Source organism: Gordionus sp. m RMFG-2023, chromosome 1 (genome assembly GCF_954871325.1).
Source record: "Gordionus sp. m RMFG-2023 chromosome 1, tfGorSpeb1-WG-v2, whole genome shotgun sequence".
Lineage (NCBI taxonomy): Eukaryota > Metazoa > Nematomorpha > Gordioida > Chordodea > Parachordodidae > Gordionus > Gordionus sp. m RMFG-2023.
Window position 1 is genome coordinate 5471122 of NC_088775.1, and position 23493 is coordinate 5494614.

Genomic DNA, 23493 nt, shown 5'->3' on the forward strand with positions numbered 1-23493 from the left:
TAAAATTTCTCATACATTATCTTCACTCTTTTATTTTTATTTTATTTTATCAATTATTTGACTTATCAAATATTTTTCACAAAGGATACACTATATATAATTTACAGCACATATTTCCTTTTGATTATTAAAAATTTTTGACAATAGATACACAATATATGATTTACATACCATTCAATCCAATGTACATATTTTCTTTTTATTAATTATTTACTATTTAATTTTACAATTAAACAGTAAATATTATTCAATCAAATTTTCACAACACCAAAATAAAATTTTGGTAAATTAAATGAATCCATGTAACACATAGTAAATCTTAAATCTACAAAATATCACTGATTCATATTAACTCATCATTAAACCTCTCACTGAGAAAAAGAACATAAATTTTAATATACATTCAATATATGATGGGTAATTACCACTGTTAGTAAGAATTTAATCAAATGAGTTCCCACTAACCAAATAAATTTACTCTAATAATCAAATTAATAAGTTACCTTATTAAAGACACCCTATGTCACATATGTTATATATTAATTTGGGCACGAATTTTTAGATAAATTTATCTGTCACCAACCAAATCAGATACCAAATCTATACATATATGCGTTAAATAATATTTACACACTAACTAATGTTCTCTTTTTTTAATATGATAATTGTAACATATCCCAATGATTCCGTCCTCGAACTCTATGCTATTCATAGCACCTAAATTTTTTAATAGATTCTTTCCTCATTATTTCTTTTTATTATTGAATAAACGACCCCATATAATTGATCCTAATAGAAATTTTATATTTAATCTTTTACAGTGTAATATAATAGCACTTCCTTTTCAAGTAAACTTTGGTCTTCTACAAATAATTCGGCAGGTGTTACATTTACAAGATTCTTGGAATTATTGTAATATAAATGGGCCATCTAAACATTAACTTGTTCTTGTTTGGCCTTTTTTATCCAATTTTTTACTATGGCTACTATCCTCTCTGACTGATCATTAGAGCAAGTATGATATGTAAGAGCCAGCACATGTTTTATTTATAAAGAAGTACAAAAATTCTAAAAAAATTTTTACTAATAAAAGCCGGACCCCCATCAGTCCCAGTGGTTTCTGGAACCAAATTTAGCCCACAATTCTTGTAATACTTTGATGACAACCTATGTCGTTAACCCATGAACTTCTATATATTCAATCCAATTAGAATATTCAATTAAAAAATACGTTTTTTAAATCCAAATCAAATCAATATGAACGTGTTCCCACGATTGATTTGAATTTACCCACACACTTCCCAGTTCTTTATGTGGTATGGAGGCTTATGAACAACATAGAACACATTTATTTGTAATTTTTTTCAATTTCCACATTCATACTAAGCCACCAAACATATTCAAGCGCCCAAGGTTTTATATTATTTCTGACTTGATAACCAGCATGTAATAAACATAGAATCTTATCGCTTAATTTATATGGTATTACAACACGATTTCCACGCATTATACAATTGTCCACAATTGACAATTCTTTTTGTATTTTTTTTTATGAAAATCATGTCAATTTTTTCAATTTTTTACATCCGTTAAACACAGTTTTAACTGACTTAAATCCTTGTCTTTCAAAGAATTTAATTTAATATCTTCTCTATGACCTCCCTTTAACATATAAGAAAAAGTACGAATTAATGCATCTTAACTAATTGTAATTTTATTATCGATTACTTCGGGATTTGCACTGCTGATTCAAATCTCAATAAAATACCCGGCAAATAATTTTCTTTCCCTTGCCGATATTTAATTTCAACATTGAAACTTCCTACGAGTAACAACCAACAATGTAATCTCGGTAACATCATTAATCCTTTTTTTAAATCTCAGTAATGACAAATTTTATACCTAATTATATATTCACGATACTTGGTTAAGCCAAAAAAAAACTTTTAGGTTTACTGTTCAATAACAGAATGCTGAGTTTTTACTTCATGAAATAGTCTCTCTAACTCATCAATTAGATGTAATGATGCGCCTCCGAAACTTTTATTAGATGCATCTACGGCCAAAAATATTTCTAAATCATTACTAAAACACACAATAGGTTCTTCAACAATTAATTTTTTCAATATTTCAAAAGCACATTTCGTTTAAATTTCCACTCAAATGTAACTATTCTTTAATAAATTATACAATGGAGATGCCACTTTGAAAAAATTTCCAAAACGATGTAATAATTCACCATACCCAAAAATGACCTCACTTCAGCCTTACTCTTTGGCTGATTCATATAGTTTCACTTCAAACCCATTAATTTACCCAAATATACAATTTCGGTTACATCAGGAACACTTTTTTCTTTTTTGTCTCTCTAACCTTTGTCACGAATTCTCTTGTAAACTTCCTCAAGACGCTGATTATATGTTCTGGTGTAACTGTAGTTATCAACACATCGTCCATAAAATAAAATACACGCATTCTAATCCTTGGAAGACACAGGCTATATGGAAGATAGGTACGCACACAAGTAATCTACAAAAAGAAAATAAACCCTTCAAATTAGTAATTGTCAATAATTTGTAAATTTCCTTTTTTAAAGAACTGCAAATATCTAAAGAAAAATTCACTTTGGAAAAATTATTTCCACCTTTTAAATTGCTTAAATTTCCTCAATTCTAGGCAATGATATTTGACTGCAACAACCCACGGGTTTAATGGAACATGGCACATAGCCTTAACTTTCCATTTACTTTTTTTAACAGTAACCATAGTTGTAGTTCCAATAAGTTCCACCTGAATAATAATACCACCCAACGGTCTAACTATTCTGAATTTATTTCTCCCACTCAAAAGGAACTCGTCCACATACTAAAAAAAATGAGTGAAAATCTCTTATTCAATTTCACATCCACTTGATAATCATTGAGACATCCCAAAGTGTCTTCAAAAATTCTATCAGATTTTTCCATTAAAATAGATAAAGTTTCACAAATTTTATTTATTTCATTTTTTAGAATCAATAATTTGATTTTAATTTCAATGTTTTTTTTCGACTTACATGGCTCAACTATTAATTCATCGGAAATTTCATAAATATCCTAATTAATAAGGACTTCATCTCTCATTATATCCGTCATCTCCATTTCATGGATTTTATTTTGAATGTTATCTAAAATTATTTTTCATTCCATTATCGCCTGCCAAATCACTATTTATTATAAAAATATACCAATAATTATTAGGAGGACTAAGTTTGGTAATCCAATCCCAACCCATTATAGTTTCAACATTTTATTCTACCACCCATAAATCAAGAATACATGTTCTATAATTAAGAATCACTCCCTATTTGGTTTTATACAAAGCCGCAATTTATGACCCATCGAATTGTCTGACACACATATGTTTTTTTTGAGTATGCTTTCAGGCCAATATTTATAATAATTTTTCCTGGACATTATTAAAATGCTTGCACCTGTATCAAATAACATTTCAATATTTTGCTTACCCATTTTCAAATTAACACTAGGACATGAATATTGCATATCGTCTCTTTCAGTCTAGAATTTTATATATTCTAATCGGCTGAATTATATTTATTATATTTGAATTTTCATTTAATTAATATTCATGCTCAAATTCTTCACTAAATTTAGAGGCCTCTGAGTATCTTTGATATTTTTATTATAAATTTCCAATGGATATTTCTCACCTTTTTTATTACTATAATACTTTTTATTCAGATTATTGATAAATTTAAAATTGTTTATTTCATCAATGTGACAATAATAATTTTCAACCCTGCAACTCGGTTTATTTGAGTTAAGATTCGATTTAGAACTATCATTTTATGCAATTTTCTTTTTTTATTAAATATATACAAAATTTTTTTTACAAAACTATATGTATTAAAAAATTTATTGTTATATATATATGGTCTCTCTACCTTTTTATGATTCTCTTGCAAATCATATAATCACTGCAATGATTTAACACAATTCATAGCAATACGACCCATTTTTTCATATCTGAACCACATTCAGGCACTATCTGTATTACATACATCCATTTCACTTAGATCTAAGATAATATTTATATTTCGAAACGCTGGTTTTATCAATACTGGTGATCTATGAAAATCATTTTTGAAATTTCTTCTTTTATAAATAGTGTTGTTAAACGGCTCGTTTTGAGCCGATTTTTAAAAGCTAACTTATTTTAACCAGAGAAATATTGCCTAAGCCTTGAGATTTTGCTGATAGATGCAAACCCCTTGTTCCTTCTACAAACAATATCTTCAGGCGTCCAGGATGAAATATTGAGTTTGTCGTTTTTAAAAATCGGCTCAAAAGAGCCGTTTAACAACACTATTTACAAAGCAGTTTCTTTTTATATGTTCTAAAAATTCACATCGATGACAAACCGTATTATCTTTATCAATTGTTTGTGCTGTAAATTTCCATAATTTTTCCATTCCTAGAAAAGCAATTCTTTTTAATATGACTTTGTCGGCCACAATTAGTACAATTATCACTAACTTATTTTATAATATATGCATCTCATCGGAAATATTTCTTGAAATCCCTTTAATTTCTTGATTTCTCTTAAATTTAAATTATCAGTTATCTCTTTCGATAACATCACATTTATAATTTAGCTGTATTTCACTTGTACTTGCATTTACTTATCCTCACGTGATTCTTTTATTTCTTTCAAATTTTTTGATATCTGTAGATATATTCCCTGTGTTTTCAATCTGAACGTGAAAGACATGGTAACACTTTGCTTGTCTATGTATTTGATAAACTATCTTACTCTGCTCTTATACTAGTTACTATATTTTTCTTAAATATAATCTAACTAAGAATAAAAATTTCTTTGTATTTAAAGTATTTTGCTATATTATATTCTTACTGAAATTTATTATTAAAATTAATCATAAATGTTACCCTCAAAACTTTTAGAAAATTAACAAATAAGAATAATATTAATACTTTACGTGTGAAATTGTAAAATATTATGGTAAAAAAATAAATAAAAAGGCTTAAAATTTAAAAAGAAAAAATTTATTAATTTTTATAATTTGTTAATTGACAGTTCAGTCGTTTAAATTATTGAATTTAAAAAGAATATAATTCAAGTCAAAAACTACCCCCAAAAATTAATGCTTACCCCATCAAAAAATTTTAACCCGCAAAAATCTCTAACCCTCCAAAATGCCAATATATTTTAAAGACATTTATCTCCTACCCACCCTCCCGTCGACACTGGATATATATGCATTTAAAAATATTGTTCACGCAATACTTCATAATATTTAGATTCACCATATCACATGAAGAGACTTTATTTCTAATTAATTTCTGTGAAATATTTTTGAATGTATTTAAGACCCAACTTGATTAAAAAAATAAGCCTAAGCATTCAGGAAAGAAACATAAATGTACTCATATCAAGTAGATTATCCTATAAATTCTATTTTCAGTTCAAGACTTCGATTTTCTAGAATGGCCCATATATATATATTTTTAGGCCCTAGTCTTTTATATTTAAATATGCAATTGAAAACAATGAATTAAATATATATTTATAAAATTTAAATTGACAATCGCCATATACCAATCTAGATATCATTCAAAATACTTCTTTTCATTATAGAGATTACTTCATTTTTATTATTATTTAACCATTTATTTTAGAGTTTTCTTTATTGTTTTAAATACATAATATCAGGATTTTATGCGAATATTGATTGATACTATTGCAAAATAATATTAGGCTTTTATGCGAATATAGATTGATACTATTTACATTCTATTCAATTTAAATTTGTAATAAATCTTCGAAAAACCTAACAAAAGGCCTAATTTATAAATTGATAATTTGCCAATTGCAGTCAACATGCTAGAGGTCCTTTTATAACCTTGATTTGATAGGTCGAAGTTAAGCTTCTGAAGGGTAAGTAATAACAAAGGGGTGAGAAGGGATCCTATTTATCATTATATGAATGCATATTAATGTAATTTATTAAGCGTGCAAACCACAAATGACGTTACAGCTGACTCCTATGTAAACACTTACATTAATATAATGATGACGTTACAGCTGACTCCTATGTAAACACTTACATTCATATAATGATTGATTCACCAATATAGTTATTATATTAACAAATTAAATCAGAATAAGTTATATAAAGACAAAATAAGAGTTTAACAATTGCAAATATTAAGAATTGTAAAATATAAAGTTAATGAGCTATTTAAAAACCTTGATACCTGAATTATGATTCTAAATTCTTTAAATAAATATTTTTATTTTTAATATCTAACATATGCAGCCATAGAAGGCTTGATTTTACCACAGGGAGGCTCCAAGCGCATTTATATGCAACTGATTAAAAGAAAGAAATATTATAGATTTGTGATAATATAAATTTTGGGATTAACCATTTTTTTATACCAAAGAGCGTTGTTTAGCATGAATTTTCTAAAATGTATATATATCAGCTCAGCTGTTTAAATGTCGGGTTAAACTTTAAAAAAAATGGGAGATAGCGAGCAAAAAGCTTTAAATTTTATGGCTGAAGGAGAAAAGAAATGTCATTCTTCGAAAGGCATTTTAAGCTCAATGTTTGGGTACATGTAATTACTATAAATATTATTTATTATTTACTCAGAAAGGAATCAGCAACTTTAGATTCTGCCTGTGAATGTTTTGAAAAGGCAGCCAATAATTTTAAAATAGCCAAAAATTGGACAGGTATTAAAATATTATAATATATATATTTACAAATAGTTGGTTGAATAGCTGCTGGAAAGGCTTTTGTTAAGTCTGCTGAAATTCATGGATCTATGGGTAATAAACATGAAAGTGCTAATAAATATTATGAGGGTGCTAATTGTTTTAAAAAATCTGACCACCAAGGTTTTTATATAATTAAATACCTTATATTTTCCCTCTATCAAGATGCTGTCAAATGCTTACTGAAAGCCATTGATATATATACAGATTTAGGGAGATTTACTATTGCAGCTAAATACCATGCTAATTTAGCAGAAATTTATGAAAATGAACTAAAAGACATAAACAAAGCTATTCAACATTATGAACAAGCAGCTGATTATTTTAGGGGTGAAGAATCTAATAGGTTAATATTTATTTTTTGATATGGAATTAATTTATATAAAAATTAGTGCTGCTAATAAATATTCCTTAATAGTAGCAGGACTTGAAGCTGAACGGGATAACTATAATAAAGCAATCAAGATATATGAACAGGTTAAAATATTTTTATAATATATATACATATTAGAGATACAATGGGTCCAATTTTTTCACAACTAGCAGTTCTAGTACCAGATTCTAAAATTTGTTTATTAAGAAAAAAATATTAACTAAATCTTATATGAAATGCAAATTTAATTCAATAAAAATATTTTTGAATTTATTAGAACCATCAAAATATAATTAGCACATGAATTGTCAACATAACATATCTTCAACAGTTGTTATTTATTATTTTTCAGATATAAATTTTTTGAATTGAAATAATTTCATATATAATTCCTATAGTACAAAGATTGGATTATAATATAAAAAACATTTTTTAAAAAATGTTTATTTTTGAGTATGCTTGATGCCATTGAAGTTCAACAATTTTGTACTACTAAAATGCCATATGTTCTCCCTCATTGAAAGAGTATTTATTCCTATTAAATGTAATTGACATAAATTAATTCCTTATAGATGCCTTAACCTAATCTGGTTAATTTTTGCCCATCATTCTATCTATTTTCGGATTTATGATCATATGTTTTTACGCAACATTAACCACATAAGGGTTCAAAAAAAGTAATTTTTTTAAAAGAATTGTTTGAAAAAATTTGATATTTTATTAAAATTTTTGTTTATATTCTTACTAAACAAAAATACTATATTTTCACCATAATATTTTTAATATAAAAAAAAATCCAGAAAATTCATAATTTTAATATAATTCTCATTAATTTTTTTTTTATTTGAATACCAATGAAGGCTCTGGTGATGAGATAGATGTTGCAATTATACCTCATAATGCTGCTTTAATTAGTGATGAAGAAGATTTTGATGAAAACGATCTTATAGACACACCTAATCTTCCACTAGTTACTGCAGGGGATATTGAAATCCATTATCTAACAGACATTGATATTGTCACAGAATCCTCAATTTGTATAAATCATTTGAAATAATTTAAAATGTAGAAAAATTGATCCAATTTACAAATCTAGAACCACTGATAATGTTAAGGAATTATTATCAAATCTTCAATTTGATATTATCGGATAAACTCCAATAGAAAAAGAAATGTATTCACTGCTTGCGGATCAATCACATATTTATTCCAAACAAAACAATAGACCTATTCAACTCAGTCAGAGATGAAGATATTTATAGGAATTCTTTGGCTGACTGGATATCATTCTTTTGCAAGAAAGAAGGTATTGGTCATATGACAATGATATTACTATACCAATCATTATGAATTCAATGACACAACATACATTTAGCATGTCAAAACGAATTTACATTTATCTAATATCAACTCTTGATGAACAGTATAATCTTTATAAAGTCCGCCCATATTTAAATTTACTAAATAAAAAGTTTCAACAATTTGGTATATTTTTATATAATTTATGCATAGATGAGCAAATGATACCATATCGAGGAAGACTTTCCTGTAAAATGTTTATCAAAGGTAAACCCATTCAATTTGAATATAAATCATGGATTCTTGTTTCCTCCGATGGATATAATTTGCATTTAATATATATATCAAAGTAAAAATAAAACCCCAATGGCTTCAAATTTTGGATTAGGAGGTACGGTTGTTGCAAATTTAGTCAAATTTGTTCAAGTCTCTTCTTTACATTTTATCTACTTCGATAATTTTATTTAACATCTCTAAGGCATTTATCTCATTTGAAGTATCTTAGATTTTTCGCAACTGGAACTATAAGAGATAATAGAATTGAAAATTCCCTAGAAACAATTGGCAAAAAAAAGAGAGGGGTTATTACGACTATTGATTTGAAAAGAAATATGAAATATTTGTAGTTTGATGGAATGATAGTAAAGTGGTGACCGTTGCATCACCATGTAAAGCTCAACTTATCAAGATTCTCTCGAAAGATTTTCTCAAAAATAAAAATTACACAATCTAATCTTATAAATTCATTTGATTCCCATATGGGTGGCGTTGATTTGTACGATAACCTAGTGTCAACATATAGAATAAATATATGAGGTAAAAAAATGGTGGTTGTCTATCTTTAACAATTTTTTTGACGACGTAGTAGTAGTAGTAAATTTATGGAAGTTATGGAATCGAGTGAATCCTGATGATAAAAAAATCATTACTAACATTTTGGCGGGAAATAACTACGACACTTGTGAGCTAGTCAATTTTCCTCACTAAGTGAAACACCTGTAAATTTATATGTATACAGTATGTTACAACTATTATCGATAACTAAAGGCGACGTTGTAAGTAGTGTTGCGTAATCGGCTAAAAACTACGCCTAAGCCTAATAAGGCTAAGCCTAAAAATCGGCTAAGCCTAATTAGGCTAAGCCTAAAAATCGGCTAAGCCTATATAAATCTGCTAAAAATTAGTCAAAATTCTGCATCGATGCTTAGTATTAATTATTATTTATTTTAGTAAAATAATTTATTTTATTTATATTTAATGTAAATATTTTATTATTATCAACAAATAAACATGATATGATTTAATATTTTTTATTTATATTATTATATTTTCAAATGAAAATAAATTTATTTATTTGATGTTATTTTAATAAAAAAAATAATATGCTGCTATATTGTAAAATTGTAATATTCTTTTTAATATAATTTATTAGTGATTTTCACAATCATCTTTATAAATACATCTTTTATTGAGGAATTATATTGTAAATTTTATTAGATAAATAAACAATCTTTTAGGTAAAATCTTTTATAATTTTTTTATCATTTTTTTTAAATTATCTTTTTTATTAAATGAGGTGGATTTTATGAAACTTTTTTGATGATTTTATATGATCTTTTTATGGATAATATTTTAATGTGACAATTGTCATAATCGTTATTTTATAAGTTTTTTGAATTTTTTTAAATAAAATAGGTTAAAATAAGTATTAATAACATGTGTAAATATAAATTTAGTGAAGATGTACCAAAGAAAAGTGACAATTGTCATAATCGTTATTTTTAAAGTTTTTTGAATTTTTTTGACGACAATATGTTAAAATAAGTATTAATAACATGTTTAAATAAAAATTTAGTGAAGATGTACCATAGAAAATTGACAATTGTCATAATCGTTATTTTATAAGTTTTTTGAATTTTTTTGAAGAAAATATGTTAAAATAAGTATTGATAACATGTTTAAATAAAATTTAGTGAAGATGTACCATAGAAAATTGACATTGTCATAATGGTTATTTTTAAAGTTTTTTGAATTTTTTTGACGAAAATATGTTAAAATAAGTATTAATAACATGTGTAAATATAAATTTAGTGAAGACAATGAAAAGTGACAATTGTCATATTCGTTATTTTTTAAATTTTTTTGACGAAAATATGTTAAAATAAGTATTAATAACATGTGTAAATATAAATTTAGTGAAGATGTACCAATGAAAAGTGACAATTGTCATAATCGTTATTCTTAAAGTTTTTTGAATTTTTTTGACGAAAATATTTTAAAATATGTATATATAACATGTTTAAATAAAAATTTAATGAAGATGTACTCTAGATAAGCGACAAATGTCATAATCATTATTTTTCAAGTTTTTTGATTTTTGTTGACGAAAATATGTTAAAATGAGTAATAATAACATGTTTAAATAAAAATTTAGTTAAGATGTACTATAGAAAAGTGACAATTGTCATAATCGTTATTTTTAAAATTTCTTTGATGTAAATGGGTAAAAATATAGATTGTAAAATTAAAATTGCCTGAGTATTATGCCATAGAAAAACATATGGTAATAATAGATTCTTCCCCAAAAACAGGAGCAAATTGGTATTTCATTACATTTGTTCATCGGGTCAGAAATTAATATGCAAAATTTATATCATAATATCTAATCCTAAGTTAGAAATTATTATTTTTTTACCAATTTTCACCAGACAATCTTGTTTAAAATTTGGATAAACTTTTTTTTCTATTTTAAAATCAATATCGATGCAAGTTAACTATTTTCGTCAAAAAAAATCAAAAAACTTTAAAAATAACGATTATGACAATTGTCGCTTATCTAGAGTACATCTTCACTAAATTTTTATTTAAACATGTTATCAATACTTATTTTAAAATATCTTTGTCAATAAAATTCAAAAAACTTTAAAAATAACGATTATGACAATTGTCAGTTTTCTATGGTACATCTTCACTAAATTTATATTTACACATGTTATTAATACTTATTTTAACATATTTTCGTCAAAAAAATTCAAAAAACTTTAAAAATAACGATTATGACAATTGTCACTTTTCTATGGTACATCTTCACTAAATTTATATTTACACATGTTATTAATACTTATTTTAACATATTTTCGTCAAAAAAATTCAAAAAACTTTAAAAATAGCGATTATGACAATTGTTACTTTTCATTGGTACATCTTCACTAAATTTATATTTACACATGTTATTAATACTTATTTTAACATATTTTCGTCAAAAAAATTCAAAAAACTTTAAAAATAACGATTATGACAATTGTGACTTTTCTATGGTACATCTTCACTAAATTTATATTTACACATATTATTAATACTTATTTTAACAAATTTTCGTCAAAAAAATTCAAAAAACTTTAAAATTAACCATTATGACAATTGTCACTTTTCATTGGTACATCTTCACTAAATTTATATTTACACATGTTATTAATTCTTATTTTAACATATTTTCGTCAAAAAAATTCGAAAAACTTTAAAAATAACGATTATGACAATTGTCACTTTTCATTGGTACATCTTCACTAAATTTGTATTTACACATGTTATTAATACTTATTTTAACATACTTCCTTCAAAAAACAAAAAACTTATAAAAGAACGATTATGACAATTGTCACATTAAAATATTATCCTTAAAAAGATCATATAAAATAACATCAAAAAAGTTTCATAAAATCCACCTTATTTAATAATAAATAGATAATTTTAAAAAAATGATAAAAGATTTCACCTAAAAGATTGTTTATTTATCTAATAAAATTTACAATATAATTCCTCAATAAAAGATGTATTTACAAAGAAGATTGTGAAAATCACTAATAAATTATATTATAAAGAATATTACATTTTTACAATATAGCAGCATATTATTTTTTTTATTAATATAAATAAAAAATATTAAATCATATCATGTTTATTTGTTGATAATAATAAAATATTTACATTAAATATAAATAAAATAAATTATTTTACTAAAATAAATAAATAATAATTAATGCTAAGCATCGATGCAGAATTTTGACTAATTTATTTTAGCCAATTTTTAGGCTTAGCCCATTTTTAGGCTTAGCCAATTTTTAGGTTTAGCCGATTTTTAGGCTTAGCCAATTTTTAGGCTTAGCCGATTTTTAGGCTTAGCCGATTTTTAGGCTTAGCCGATTTTTAGGCTTAGCCTAATTAGGTTTAGCCGATTTTTAGGCTTAGCCTAATTAGGCTTAGCCGATTTGTAGGCTTAGCCTAATTAGGCTTAGCCGATTTTTAGGCTATACCTAATTAGGCTTAGCCGATTTTTCCACCTAAAATCTCGGCTAAGCCGTTTTTAGTCGGCTAAAATTAGCCGATTACGCAACACTAGTTGTAAGCTTTGGCATAGTCAGACAAGATATATATATATATGTAACATGTGTCAAATACCAATATATATTGATTTTTTAAAAAAATAAAATATAAAAATTACAACATTGTATATTATAAATGTAAAATATGTAAATAAATTTTGAAAATATCTATCATATTATGATTTTTTCCAATAATATAATTTACGTTGCAGATATGCAACGGTTCAGATTTCCTATTTAGGATGATTTTTTTTCGTGCCGATTTTAGGTTTCTTAAGACTAAAATAAATAAAAAAATTTATCGGCTGGGAAAAATGTGACCATTAAAGGGTTAAAGCACTTCAAATAAATGTGGTAAACCAGTTGAGATCCAACTATTTTAAAAGAACTGCCCAGACCTATAGAGGGAAGATTAGAATCTGGTACATATCTAATAATTATTGATTATTATTATATTTAAAAAATTATCTGCGTTGCGAATGGAACGGGCTAAAAAAATTGCGGGCCGGGTCGGGCATCTCACGCAAACTTGGAATTTCATTAAAACGTTTTTTTAAGACTTTTAAAATGGTTCGAATTAATTTTTTTGAAAGAATTTATATGGAAAATGGTGGAGTTGGAAAATGTTTATAATTCTTTTTTTTGCCAGGTCATTAGAACAAGCCGCGCTATTTGTCACATTCCCGCCCATCGTTTTAAAAATATTTTCTAACTCATTCGGTCAATCCGCTCGATGTTTGAAAATATTTTAGCAGCCCTTCCATAGAATGAGCGAGCAGGCTAAAAACCTCCCACCCATTTCATAACTCTTATACTCGACCCCTCACCTATATCAGGAGACATAACAAAATATTTTATATAAAGGGGCAAAGGGATATCATCACCGAATAGAATTCAGATTAGTCACCATAAGGGCTTTTGTGATGGAGGACGCTTCGGTTACCATACAACGAGTTGCTAAAGAGGCCATATTTTATCATGTCTACCTCATTCATTTTGAACCCACCTTAATCTCCTCCAAAAGTGGTTTTATAAATAGGTTCAGCTGCTAATTCAATCAGTGACCTATTATGCTTTACTCCATAGTGCCAATATCTCTAACCCTCTTAACCACAGCTGTTATTCAAAAAACGACTATTTTTTTAAAAATATATATTATATTTATTTTGTAAAAAAAAAAAACTCAGGGCGCTCAATCAGCCTCTCTCACTAGGAATTATCTACACCCCCCCCCCCCCCCATAAAATATTTTATTTTTGATTTCCCAACGTAAAATGATACCATTTTATTACAATTACAAAAATAAAAATGACACTATTTTATAACGATATTTAATGGTATATCGATATTTAATGTTTGGATGATAATTATTAAATACAAATTAAATAGTAAAAAATTATTTCATAAAATTTATAAGGTGGCCATGAATTCCATGGATAATTCCCTGCTTAAATATAGCGTTAAAGATCATTTCTATAAGGCAGCCCTGTGCCATCTATGCATAGACCCGCTCAACGGGGAACAAGCTCTGGAGAGATACGAGCAATTGTATCCAGCTTTTAGCGATAGTAGGGAGTGCAAGTTTTTGAAAGGTAAAAAGTGAACGCCCGCTTCCTTTTTTTAATCCACGTGGAACATAAACTTTATTTGAGATTAGCTAAAAAAAAATAAGTAACGTGATAATATTGATGAAGCTTCCTTTGATTTTTTTTTGGTAGTCTCTAATCATAACTTTTTCTTTTATTATTAAAGCACTCCTTCAAAATTTGACCGATCAAAATTCGGAAGGTTTCACCGAAACCGTTAAAAATTATGACTCGATATCCAGGCTCGACCAATGGACCACTTCCTTGTTGCTAAAACTTAAACGGACCATCAGCGATGAAGGGGATCTGAGATAAAATTTAAAAGCGGAAGTAATAAAAAATGATTTGACTGGAAAACCAATGTCAAATTAAAAAAAGGAATAATTACTGTCGTCATTTTTATTCTTCTCACCCTTCAAATTATTTATATATTATAAATGTAAAATTTTAAACTTGTTTAGTTTAACGAAAATATTTGATTACATCTTTTTTACATATACATTCCTTTCTGATGAAAAAAACAACTTCTTCACAAAAAAATAGCTTTGAATTCAATAAATCTAAGACCAAAAATTGCCCTTATTGTTCGTTATATAATTTAGAATGAATATTTAAAAATTCCCTTTAATTATGTGCAACAATTACTTTTTGGTATTTTTATATATATATAAAAGAGTAAATCCTTTTATATGGTTTATGAAGAATAAAAATATTTTGTAATTGATATTTTAAAGTCATTTTTTATTGATTTGATCTTCCATGTTTATTTATAAAAAATTTTATTTTTTGAAAATAACTAATCGTTTATAATATTTAAAATAATATCGTATCTTATTGAAAAATATGAAAGTTTAATTAAAAATAAAAAGGTATATGTTTGATGTAAATGTTTTTTTTCCTTGGCTTTATCAAATCCAGATTCTATAAAAATGATTGCTTATCCATGATAGTATATTTTATGTGCAAATAGCATAGTTTTTAAAGTGGCGGATTTTATATCCTATCCGATACATTTAGATGTATCGAAAGTTATATACGATCCATTTAAAATTTTAATGTATCCTCATCTTAGTAATTTTATGTATCAATATCAAAAAAAAATCAATACTTTTTATCTTAAAATAGTTAATTCTCTATTTTTACTTTTTAATATAAAAAAAGGATATATAAATTTTTTATTATTCGATTAAATTAATTAAATCATATGTTATTTAAAATTTTATCTTAAAATAAAAATATTAATTAATAAAGAAAATTTAAAATGTAAAACAACCATGATAAACTTTGGGTGTACAGATTTCGCCTTAAATATTTTCCTAATATTAAGCAATTATTCATTAAATACAACATTATCAATAGTCAGTGTTGTTAAACGCTACTTTTAAAAGTAGCGCGCTATCTCTTCCGCAATTTTATTAAAAAAAAGTATAGCCTTATCTCTGTTTCCACAAATGATATGAATAAATTCAAATATATTATATAATTTATTTATTTTTTATTGCATTTCGATATTAACTCCCAAGTCTTAAGCTTCGATCAGAAAGTATTTTGCTATAAATAACTACTTCAAACAGAAAGCAAATTTCAAGTAGAAGAATGATGTTAAAATTAGGTTTTATTGCAAACTCCTTATATTGATTCAAGCAAATTTATTATAATACTAGTGAGAGATGTGGAAATATTTATTTTAAAAGAAATGGTAACTATCTATCTAATAAAACTTGATTTTATATGTTTATAAATATTAATAATATTATTTTACTTAGTATTGTTAAATGGCTCGATTTGATTCTATTTTTATTAAGGGCCAACTCAATATGATATCCAGAAAAATATTATACAATTAATTTTCCTAGATAGCACAAAAGTTTTAACATCTATGAGGCTAAGATCTGTCTACAATATTGAGTTGAAATGTTTCAAAAATCAGCTAAAATAGAGCCGTTTAACAACATCAATTTTATTCTATATCCATATTTTTTGTAAGAAATATGGTAATAAAATGCTAATGTCAAGGATATTTATAACTCATAGATTAATAAATTAGGATTACATCATTACTTAGTAATCTTGATTAATAACAATATTAATTTTGTCTTTATATTTTTGTTTTAAAATAGAAGATTATGACCTGATATATATGCAATACATTCAATAATTATAACTTTGTGTTAAAAATTTATTAATCGTTAACAATATAAAATTTTAAAATACCTATAACTCCAAAGTTTAAGCGTTTATCACTTATTTTTATAATAAATTGCAACTCCTGTCTAAATTTTGGAAATTATATTGATAAAATACCAGTGATGAAACGTCCATAAAAGCATAGGAAGCATTGCTTCTCTTGAAATTTTTCTAAAAAAAATTAATATTAATATGACCTGTTAAAAAAAGTGAATATCATTTTTATAACGTTAAAATAAATATACATGATGGAAGCAAATTCTAAAGGAATCTGAGCCCCGACCTTGAACTCTAGTATTATGTCTGAACCCAAACCAGGACTCTTTAATAATAAGGGATTCAAAGGTACTAGGTTTCAAAAAAAATATTAAAATTTATTAAAAAATTATTAGGATAATTGAATAAAGATAAAATAATTAAGTAACTTTTTCGGCAAATTTTGGGTTTTAAGCCAATATATATAATGTGAGATTTTAAAAAAAATAAACTTATTTATACCATTCCTTCATACACGATTGCTTTAAAAGATCTGTAATATATTTTTTTAAATTTTAGACTTAACGAGATAATGCCAAAAATTATAATTATACAAATTTTTTAAGTATTTTACCATATGATATTTGTAAACTCTTCTAAATAATGTATAGAGATGTCTATGAGGGGTTAATATTCAATAGACAGCGCAATGCATAACACTGCTTTACAAAAGAAACAAAAACAGCAAAACATAATTTAATGAATAGTTTTATATCTTCATTTATAGAAATTTAAGAAAAAATTAGATTAATATAATAAAAATTATCTTAAAGGTCATTACTACACAAACATTTTTTCGGAGATATTATCACATCACCCACTCCCTCGCTCCTACTCTCCTATATATGCGCCTACGATATAATTTATAAAAAACCCTCTTATTGGTTTCTAAGATCATGGAATAATAGTAAAAGATAAATTGAAAAATTATAATACCTTTTTTAATTTCGCTATTAAGATGGAAATAACAATGCCATTGGGAAATTAATATAGGTAAAAAAATGACATATATATGTCATTGGTAAAAACATATGGTATTTTTAATCATCTTATCTTTTCACCATATTTATAGCATTTGTCGAAATAAATAAAATATTTGATCAAAAGTACCACATTTTTGAAATTCACCGAGTTATTTTGTAGTGTAGGTATTCATTGAATAATGTATATTAATGCATTTTTATTAATATACTTATAATGATGTGTACAAATAGTTTTTCCTTTTATAAATATATATATATGAAATTTCATATAATCAATTTTTTAAACTTATTTTTTCATTTTATTATAACTATTCATTTGAAATATAGTTTGGTACATGATAAATTATAAAGAGAGAGGTAGAATTAAAAATCAAAGAATATTTAATGCTTTTTTTTTACTAAGGTTGCAGTAAACTATTCTGTACCATAACTTTTATTGTTTAACTATTTCTTCATGTTTTATAAACCATCTATTAATATTCTACTTGAGTTAAATAAAATTATTTAACAAGGTATAATAAATTATTTAAGTTAAAGTCTTTATTTAATGCACTCTTTATATTTTCAAAATTACAGGTTACTGATCTACTAAATAATCACTTTACTCTACTAGGCTATTAAATTTTTTTTATAAGCTTTTAGAAAAACTAGAGATTAATAAACCTGTTATATAAACATTTAACAGAACATGATTTCATTTTAGGCTGAAATGCACTATTATTAAGATAGTATTCACTAATATTACCAATTAAAAATGTACACTCATTTTTAAAAAGCAAAAATATAATATTAGTATTATTTTTATTTGTTTATCAACTATAATTAATTTAAATTAAAAGAATAATTGGATATTAACACTATCATTAGAGTTGTTAAAAAGCCTGATTTGGGATGATTTAAAAAAACGGCCCAATCTAAGATTATAAAAAATAACATTATGTAAGCCTAAAGATTTTCCTCATAGCTGGCAAAAATGCTTGGACATCTATTTGACAAATCTCAATGCTTACATAATATTATTTTAGTTAAAATCTTAATCGGGCCATTTTAAAAATTGACCCAAATGCTTTTAACACTAACTATCAGTATTGGGTGTATGTTTTGTAGATTGAGGCATCTTAATACTTTTTACATGCTAATTCATCTTGTTACTGAAAAATTTCTAAATCATCACAAATTATTTGTGATTATTATTATCAACCACAAATAATAATATAACATGAGCGTCTGAATTTTTACAATGAATTATCATTTAACAATGAGTGCTATTAGATAATTCTTATCCTTTCTAACTTAAATTAAGTCATTATTATATTTAAAAAGTTGTTAATAGGGATATAAAAAGATGGTATTAGTATATCTCTAAAAAAAATTTTAAAATATAAATTCTGCTCCTAAATTATATCAACTGATCCTTTAGTATTTTATTTATTTCAAATCCATTACAAAGAAACATGCTACGTCAACCTTTATTGGATGACCATTTGGGTGATGGTTCTCCGCAAGATGCAGGGAAAAAATATTCTCAAAATAAATCTAATCATGATTTGTCAAAACCTAACTTAACTTGGGGCAGACATTTTAAGTCTAAAAATAAGACAGAAAAATATATTACTCTGACTACGACACTGATGATTTTAATATTTTGCCCTTTGCTTGTTGTATATTATTGGACTAGCTGTGCCAATTTCAACTGCAGCATTATTTCTCCCACCTTAATGTTATCCAAATATGGGCCACGCTATTTTTACCATAAATATTGTCCACATTTTGATGCCTTATCGTTTTCAGTGATAATTGGGTGGTACATTTTTCAAGCCCTGCTATATGCTTTCTTACCAGGAAAGTTAACCACAAGTCAATTAACCCCTGCTGGCAATCTACTGACCTACAAGATCAATGGGCTTTTGGCCTGGACAATTAGTCACCTCCTTTTTTTCGGATTATATTACTTCAACCCTACAATGTTTTCCCTGACTTTCATCAGCGATCATTGGGGAGGTCTGCTGGTGGGTTCGAATATATTGGCTTACTCCATTTCCTTATTAGTCTTCCTCAAGGCCCACGTAAATCCTTCCCATCCTGAAGACCGAAAATTTTCGGAATCAACTCCTTATGACTTCTACATGGGGATTGAACTTAACCCCAGGATAGGTAAAACTTTTGACCTTAAACTGTTTCACAATGGCAGGCCTGGAATTGTTGCCTGGACCATGATAAACGTATCATTCGCCGCATACCAACATAGAAAATTTGGGTCAGTCTCCGACTCCATGATAATAGTAACTCTGCTACAAGGAATTTATGCGCTGGATTTATTCTTCAATGAGGACTGGTACCTCAGAACTTTGGACATCGCCCACGACCATTTCGGCTTTTATTTGGCCTGGGGGGATTTAGTATGGTTACCCTTTATGTACACCGTCCAGGGCTACTACTTGTCGAGAACTTTCGTCCATTTAGGCCCTTACAAATTCTGGGCGTTGCTCGTGATCGGACTCGTCGGGTATGGTATATTTAGGACGGCTAACAACCAGAAGGACGGTTTTAGACAGTCTTTGAAAGCAAAAAGTTATTTTATTTTTTTTGCACGATACTTTTTAACTAGTGTAATTAAAGCGACCCGATTTGGGTCTATTTTTAAAAATGGTACCCGATTAAGATTTTAGCCAAAATAAAAATCTTGATTGATCGGGCCGGTTTAACAATGACTATTTTAATTCACGTTAGTTTGGGGGGGGGGAAGGAAGGAATTTTTATTTAAATAGTATTTCCCATCAACCTGATTCCCATAATAAACTCGACCTCTTTACACAATCCGAATATTTCTAATATTTTTGTCGATATTAAAATACCTAATTATAAATGTGTATATTTAGGAACTGGCACGGGATTGGCGGCTAATTTTTTTTTATGCCTACTAAACATATGTGTATATCATAAAAAATAATATTATTTTAAGGAAGCGTTATCGGATGATTTAAAATTGAATCACCTATCGTAGGCCTATTTTATTAGCACCAACTCCTCCTCAGGCCATTTTAATGTCGGCAAAGAATCGAAGCGCCATAATGTTTTTTTTTATAAAATATAATTCAGATAAAAGTATGGGTTACCGCGTAAGTTATTTCGGAGTCTTTCGCTCAAAAAAACCGGCCTCCATGATCGTCGCTAATTACTTGACCGCGGACGGCAAAAAACATACGTCGGCCTTACTCTTCTCCGGATTTTGGGGCCTGGCCCGGCATTTCAATTATACCGGCGATTTATTACTCGCGACTTGTATGTGTTTGGCTTGCGGATCCATGACCAAAAACTTTTATCCTTACTTTTATCTCATTTTCATGTTCACCCTCCTCATCAATCGCATATACAGGGACGAAGAGAAATGCAAGAGTAAATACGGAAAATATTGGGATCAGTATTGCGAGATTGTGCCTTACAGACTTATACCCTACGTTTTTTGAAATATTCCTTCTAATCATTACTTAGTTACAATTTTGTGTAATTTTTTTTTATAGCCTTCATATTTCATGGTATGCATTTATTATGTTCAGTAAAAATTTTTACACATTTTTTTATAAATAATAACTAAAGTCAATCTGTTGCATATTATTATTTTTTTTTTGGTTGATATCAAAATAGTAAACATTTGAAAATTTACACACAATAACCCCCCCCCCCCTCCCCATTTCTATTCTCAAATTATATATATATTTTTTTGTAAATGTTAATTTTGCTCAAATAAACAAACAAAAGAGAGGCTTATAAATTATTTGTTATATAATATAAAAATACCACAAACCAAAATAGGGTGACTTGGCTCAAAAGCTTTTTAGCCTATACTTAGAATGCAATAAAGTATACAAATTAAGTGAAACAGGCCACAGCCTGAAGATTAATTTTAAAAAAGTGGATGTAGAACACTATAATTCTCGGCTGATGATATACCATATACTAATATTAGTAAAAATGTAGCTGTTAGCATTTCGTATTCTTTTTTTTTGGTTGTTTTTTTTCATTTTTTTTAAAAAAATATTTTTTTTGACTATTTATTAATAAATCGATCCTAGGACACGGCCTCAGTACTCTATTTTTTCATATCACTAATAAAAATAAAATTTGAATAATTCTTTAACTGCGTTATTGTGGTTTTATCACGTGTCTGCAATAACAAGAAATATTTATTGGAAAACTGCTGTCCTTAAAAATTATAAAAGGGGATATAGAAAACACTATATAACTCAGCTGACCAAGCATATTTTTTCCCCATTAGAATAGATGTTTTTGTATCTGTTCTAGCAACAATGAAACTAGTTATACTGGCTTAATCCTTGAGTAATTGTTATTTAACAAATTAGTATCTTAAATTTTCTAAATTCAGCGGAAAAAAAACTCGTTTATTTTCTTTTGAGCAAGAGTTGATAGTGATCCTAAAATCATACGCTTATTTCTCAATATAAATTGTAAAATTATAACCTCCCCCCCATCTCCTGATTTAATACGATATTTCCGATCTAATAGTCCTTGACTAATCTCGTCTTAATGATTAATTAATTTAATAAATAGGTATTCCAAGTAGTGTGGGTAAAAACATAAATTTAGCTAATATTTTTTTAAAATATTGCGAAATCAAATATTGCCTAAGCCTTGAGATTTTTGCATGTAGATCGCAAGAAGGTTTGGCCAAGGAAATATATATTTTCATTTTGACTTATTTTTTGAAAATGGAAAAAAATCGAGATTTTTTAATACTAATTCCTTGTTTTTAAATTTTTTTATTACATACTTTTATATTTTAAATTTGAAAAATAAATATTTTATATAAAGAGTTAAGTATTTAATCGTATGCTCAGATAATATTTAATTAGAAAAAAAAGCATTTAAGTAATGATATAAATGACCATTGAAAAAATCATCTGTTAAAAAAATTTATAATAAATTTACGTAAAGTTGAATTTAAAAAAAATAAAATAATATACATTAAATTTTTATATAAAAAGCTATCAATTTCTATCTAAACTTAGAAAATTTTGAAAATCTTTGATGGAATTCTCCAATTCTTAATCAACTAAATATGCTTTCACAAAATTATCAAGACAACACACGAGAACAAAGTCTCGTTAGGGTTAGAGTTAATCTCTTCCCTAGAATCTATTTTTTAATTGTTAGATTCAAGTGTTCTAGATTTAACCTTGGGTCCAAAAAAAATTTCAAAATTTTAGAAGGTTTAATTATTTTTTTAATTAATAAATAATAGAATATGATTTTAAAATAAATATCTAAATTGAGTCAGAGGTCTGTACGAACAATTCTACTCAATTTTATCAAAAGGAAATCATAAAAATAAATAAAATATTGAAGAAAAAAGAATGTAAAATCCATAACACCTAATTCGGTCGAAAATCTACAGGGCAAAAATTTATGAAAAAATGATTATTATATAGAGTTGCTTTTATATTATTCACTCAATAGTTATTTTGAGATATTTATGTCTATAAATGTTTTCTGCAATGACAAAAAACACTTAAAAATAATTGTAACTGGACCTATGCACCGAAGCCTCAATTAACGGCAGCGGATTTCATAGATTTTTAAAATTAGTTTTTTTTAAAATATATTTGGGTGCTCTTAATTCCATCATTGTTAATATAGTTTAGTTCAGCTCTTGAATTATTCCTGTCTCGCTCCTATTTAGATTTATGTATTTTCTCATTCTCAGAAATGGACTAAAGAATGTCATTTTCACTCAGATCAGAGTCACACAAACAACACATATTAGTAATATTGGAAATTGATTTGTAAAACAAGTTAAAATATAAATTTGGAATGCAAAACAAAATATA

The 23493-nt window shown here is 26.5% G+C and overlaps 2 protein-coding genes across 3 annotated transcripts; both read left to right on the forward strand.

Moving 5' to 3' along the window:
* Positions 1–6493: 6493 nt before the first annotated feature.
* On the forward strand, positions 6494–15212 carry LOC135930993 (alpha-soluble NSF attachment protein-like). The gene is made up of 7 exons (XM_065467829.1): positions 6494–6635; positions 6677–6759; positions 6808–6924; positions 6967–7147; positions 7194–7278; positions 14273–14447; positions 14608–15212. The coding sequence occupies exons 1-7, from the start codon at positions 6544–6546 to the stop codon at positions 14754–14756; spliced, it is 882 nt and encodes a 293-aa protein (XP_065323901.1). The 5' UTR covers positions 6494–6543; the 3' UTR covers positions 14757–15212.
* A 2502-nt stretch (positions 15213–17714) lies between these two features.
* Positions 17715–21402, forward strand: LOC135931013 (7-dehydrocholesterol reductase-like). 2 transcript variants are annotated; one of them, XM_065467861.1, is made up of 3 exons: positions 17715–17812; positions 19098–20218; positions 20747–21402. In XM_065467861.1, exons 2-3 carry the CDS (start codon positions 19102–19104, stop codon positions 21112–21114), a joined length of 1485 nt encoding a protein of 494 aa, XP_065323933.1. In that variant the 5' UTR covers positions 17715–17812; positions 19098–19101; the 3' UTR covers positions 21115–21402. The 2 variants fall into 2 exon arrangements, with proteins under 2 accessions (XP_065323933.1, XP_065323934.1); XM_065467862.1 differs by having other exon boundaries at positions 17739–17828.
* Positions 21403–23493: the final 2091 nt, after the last annotated feature.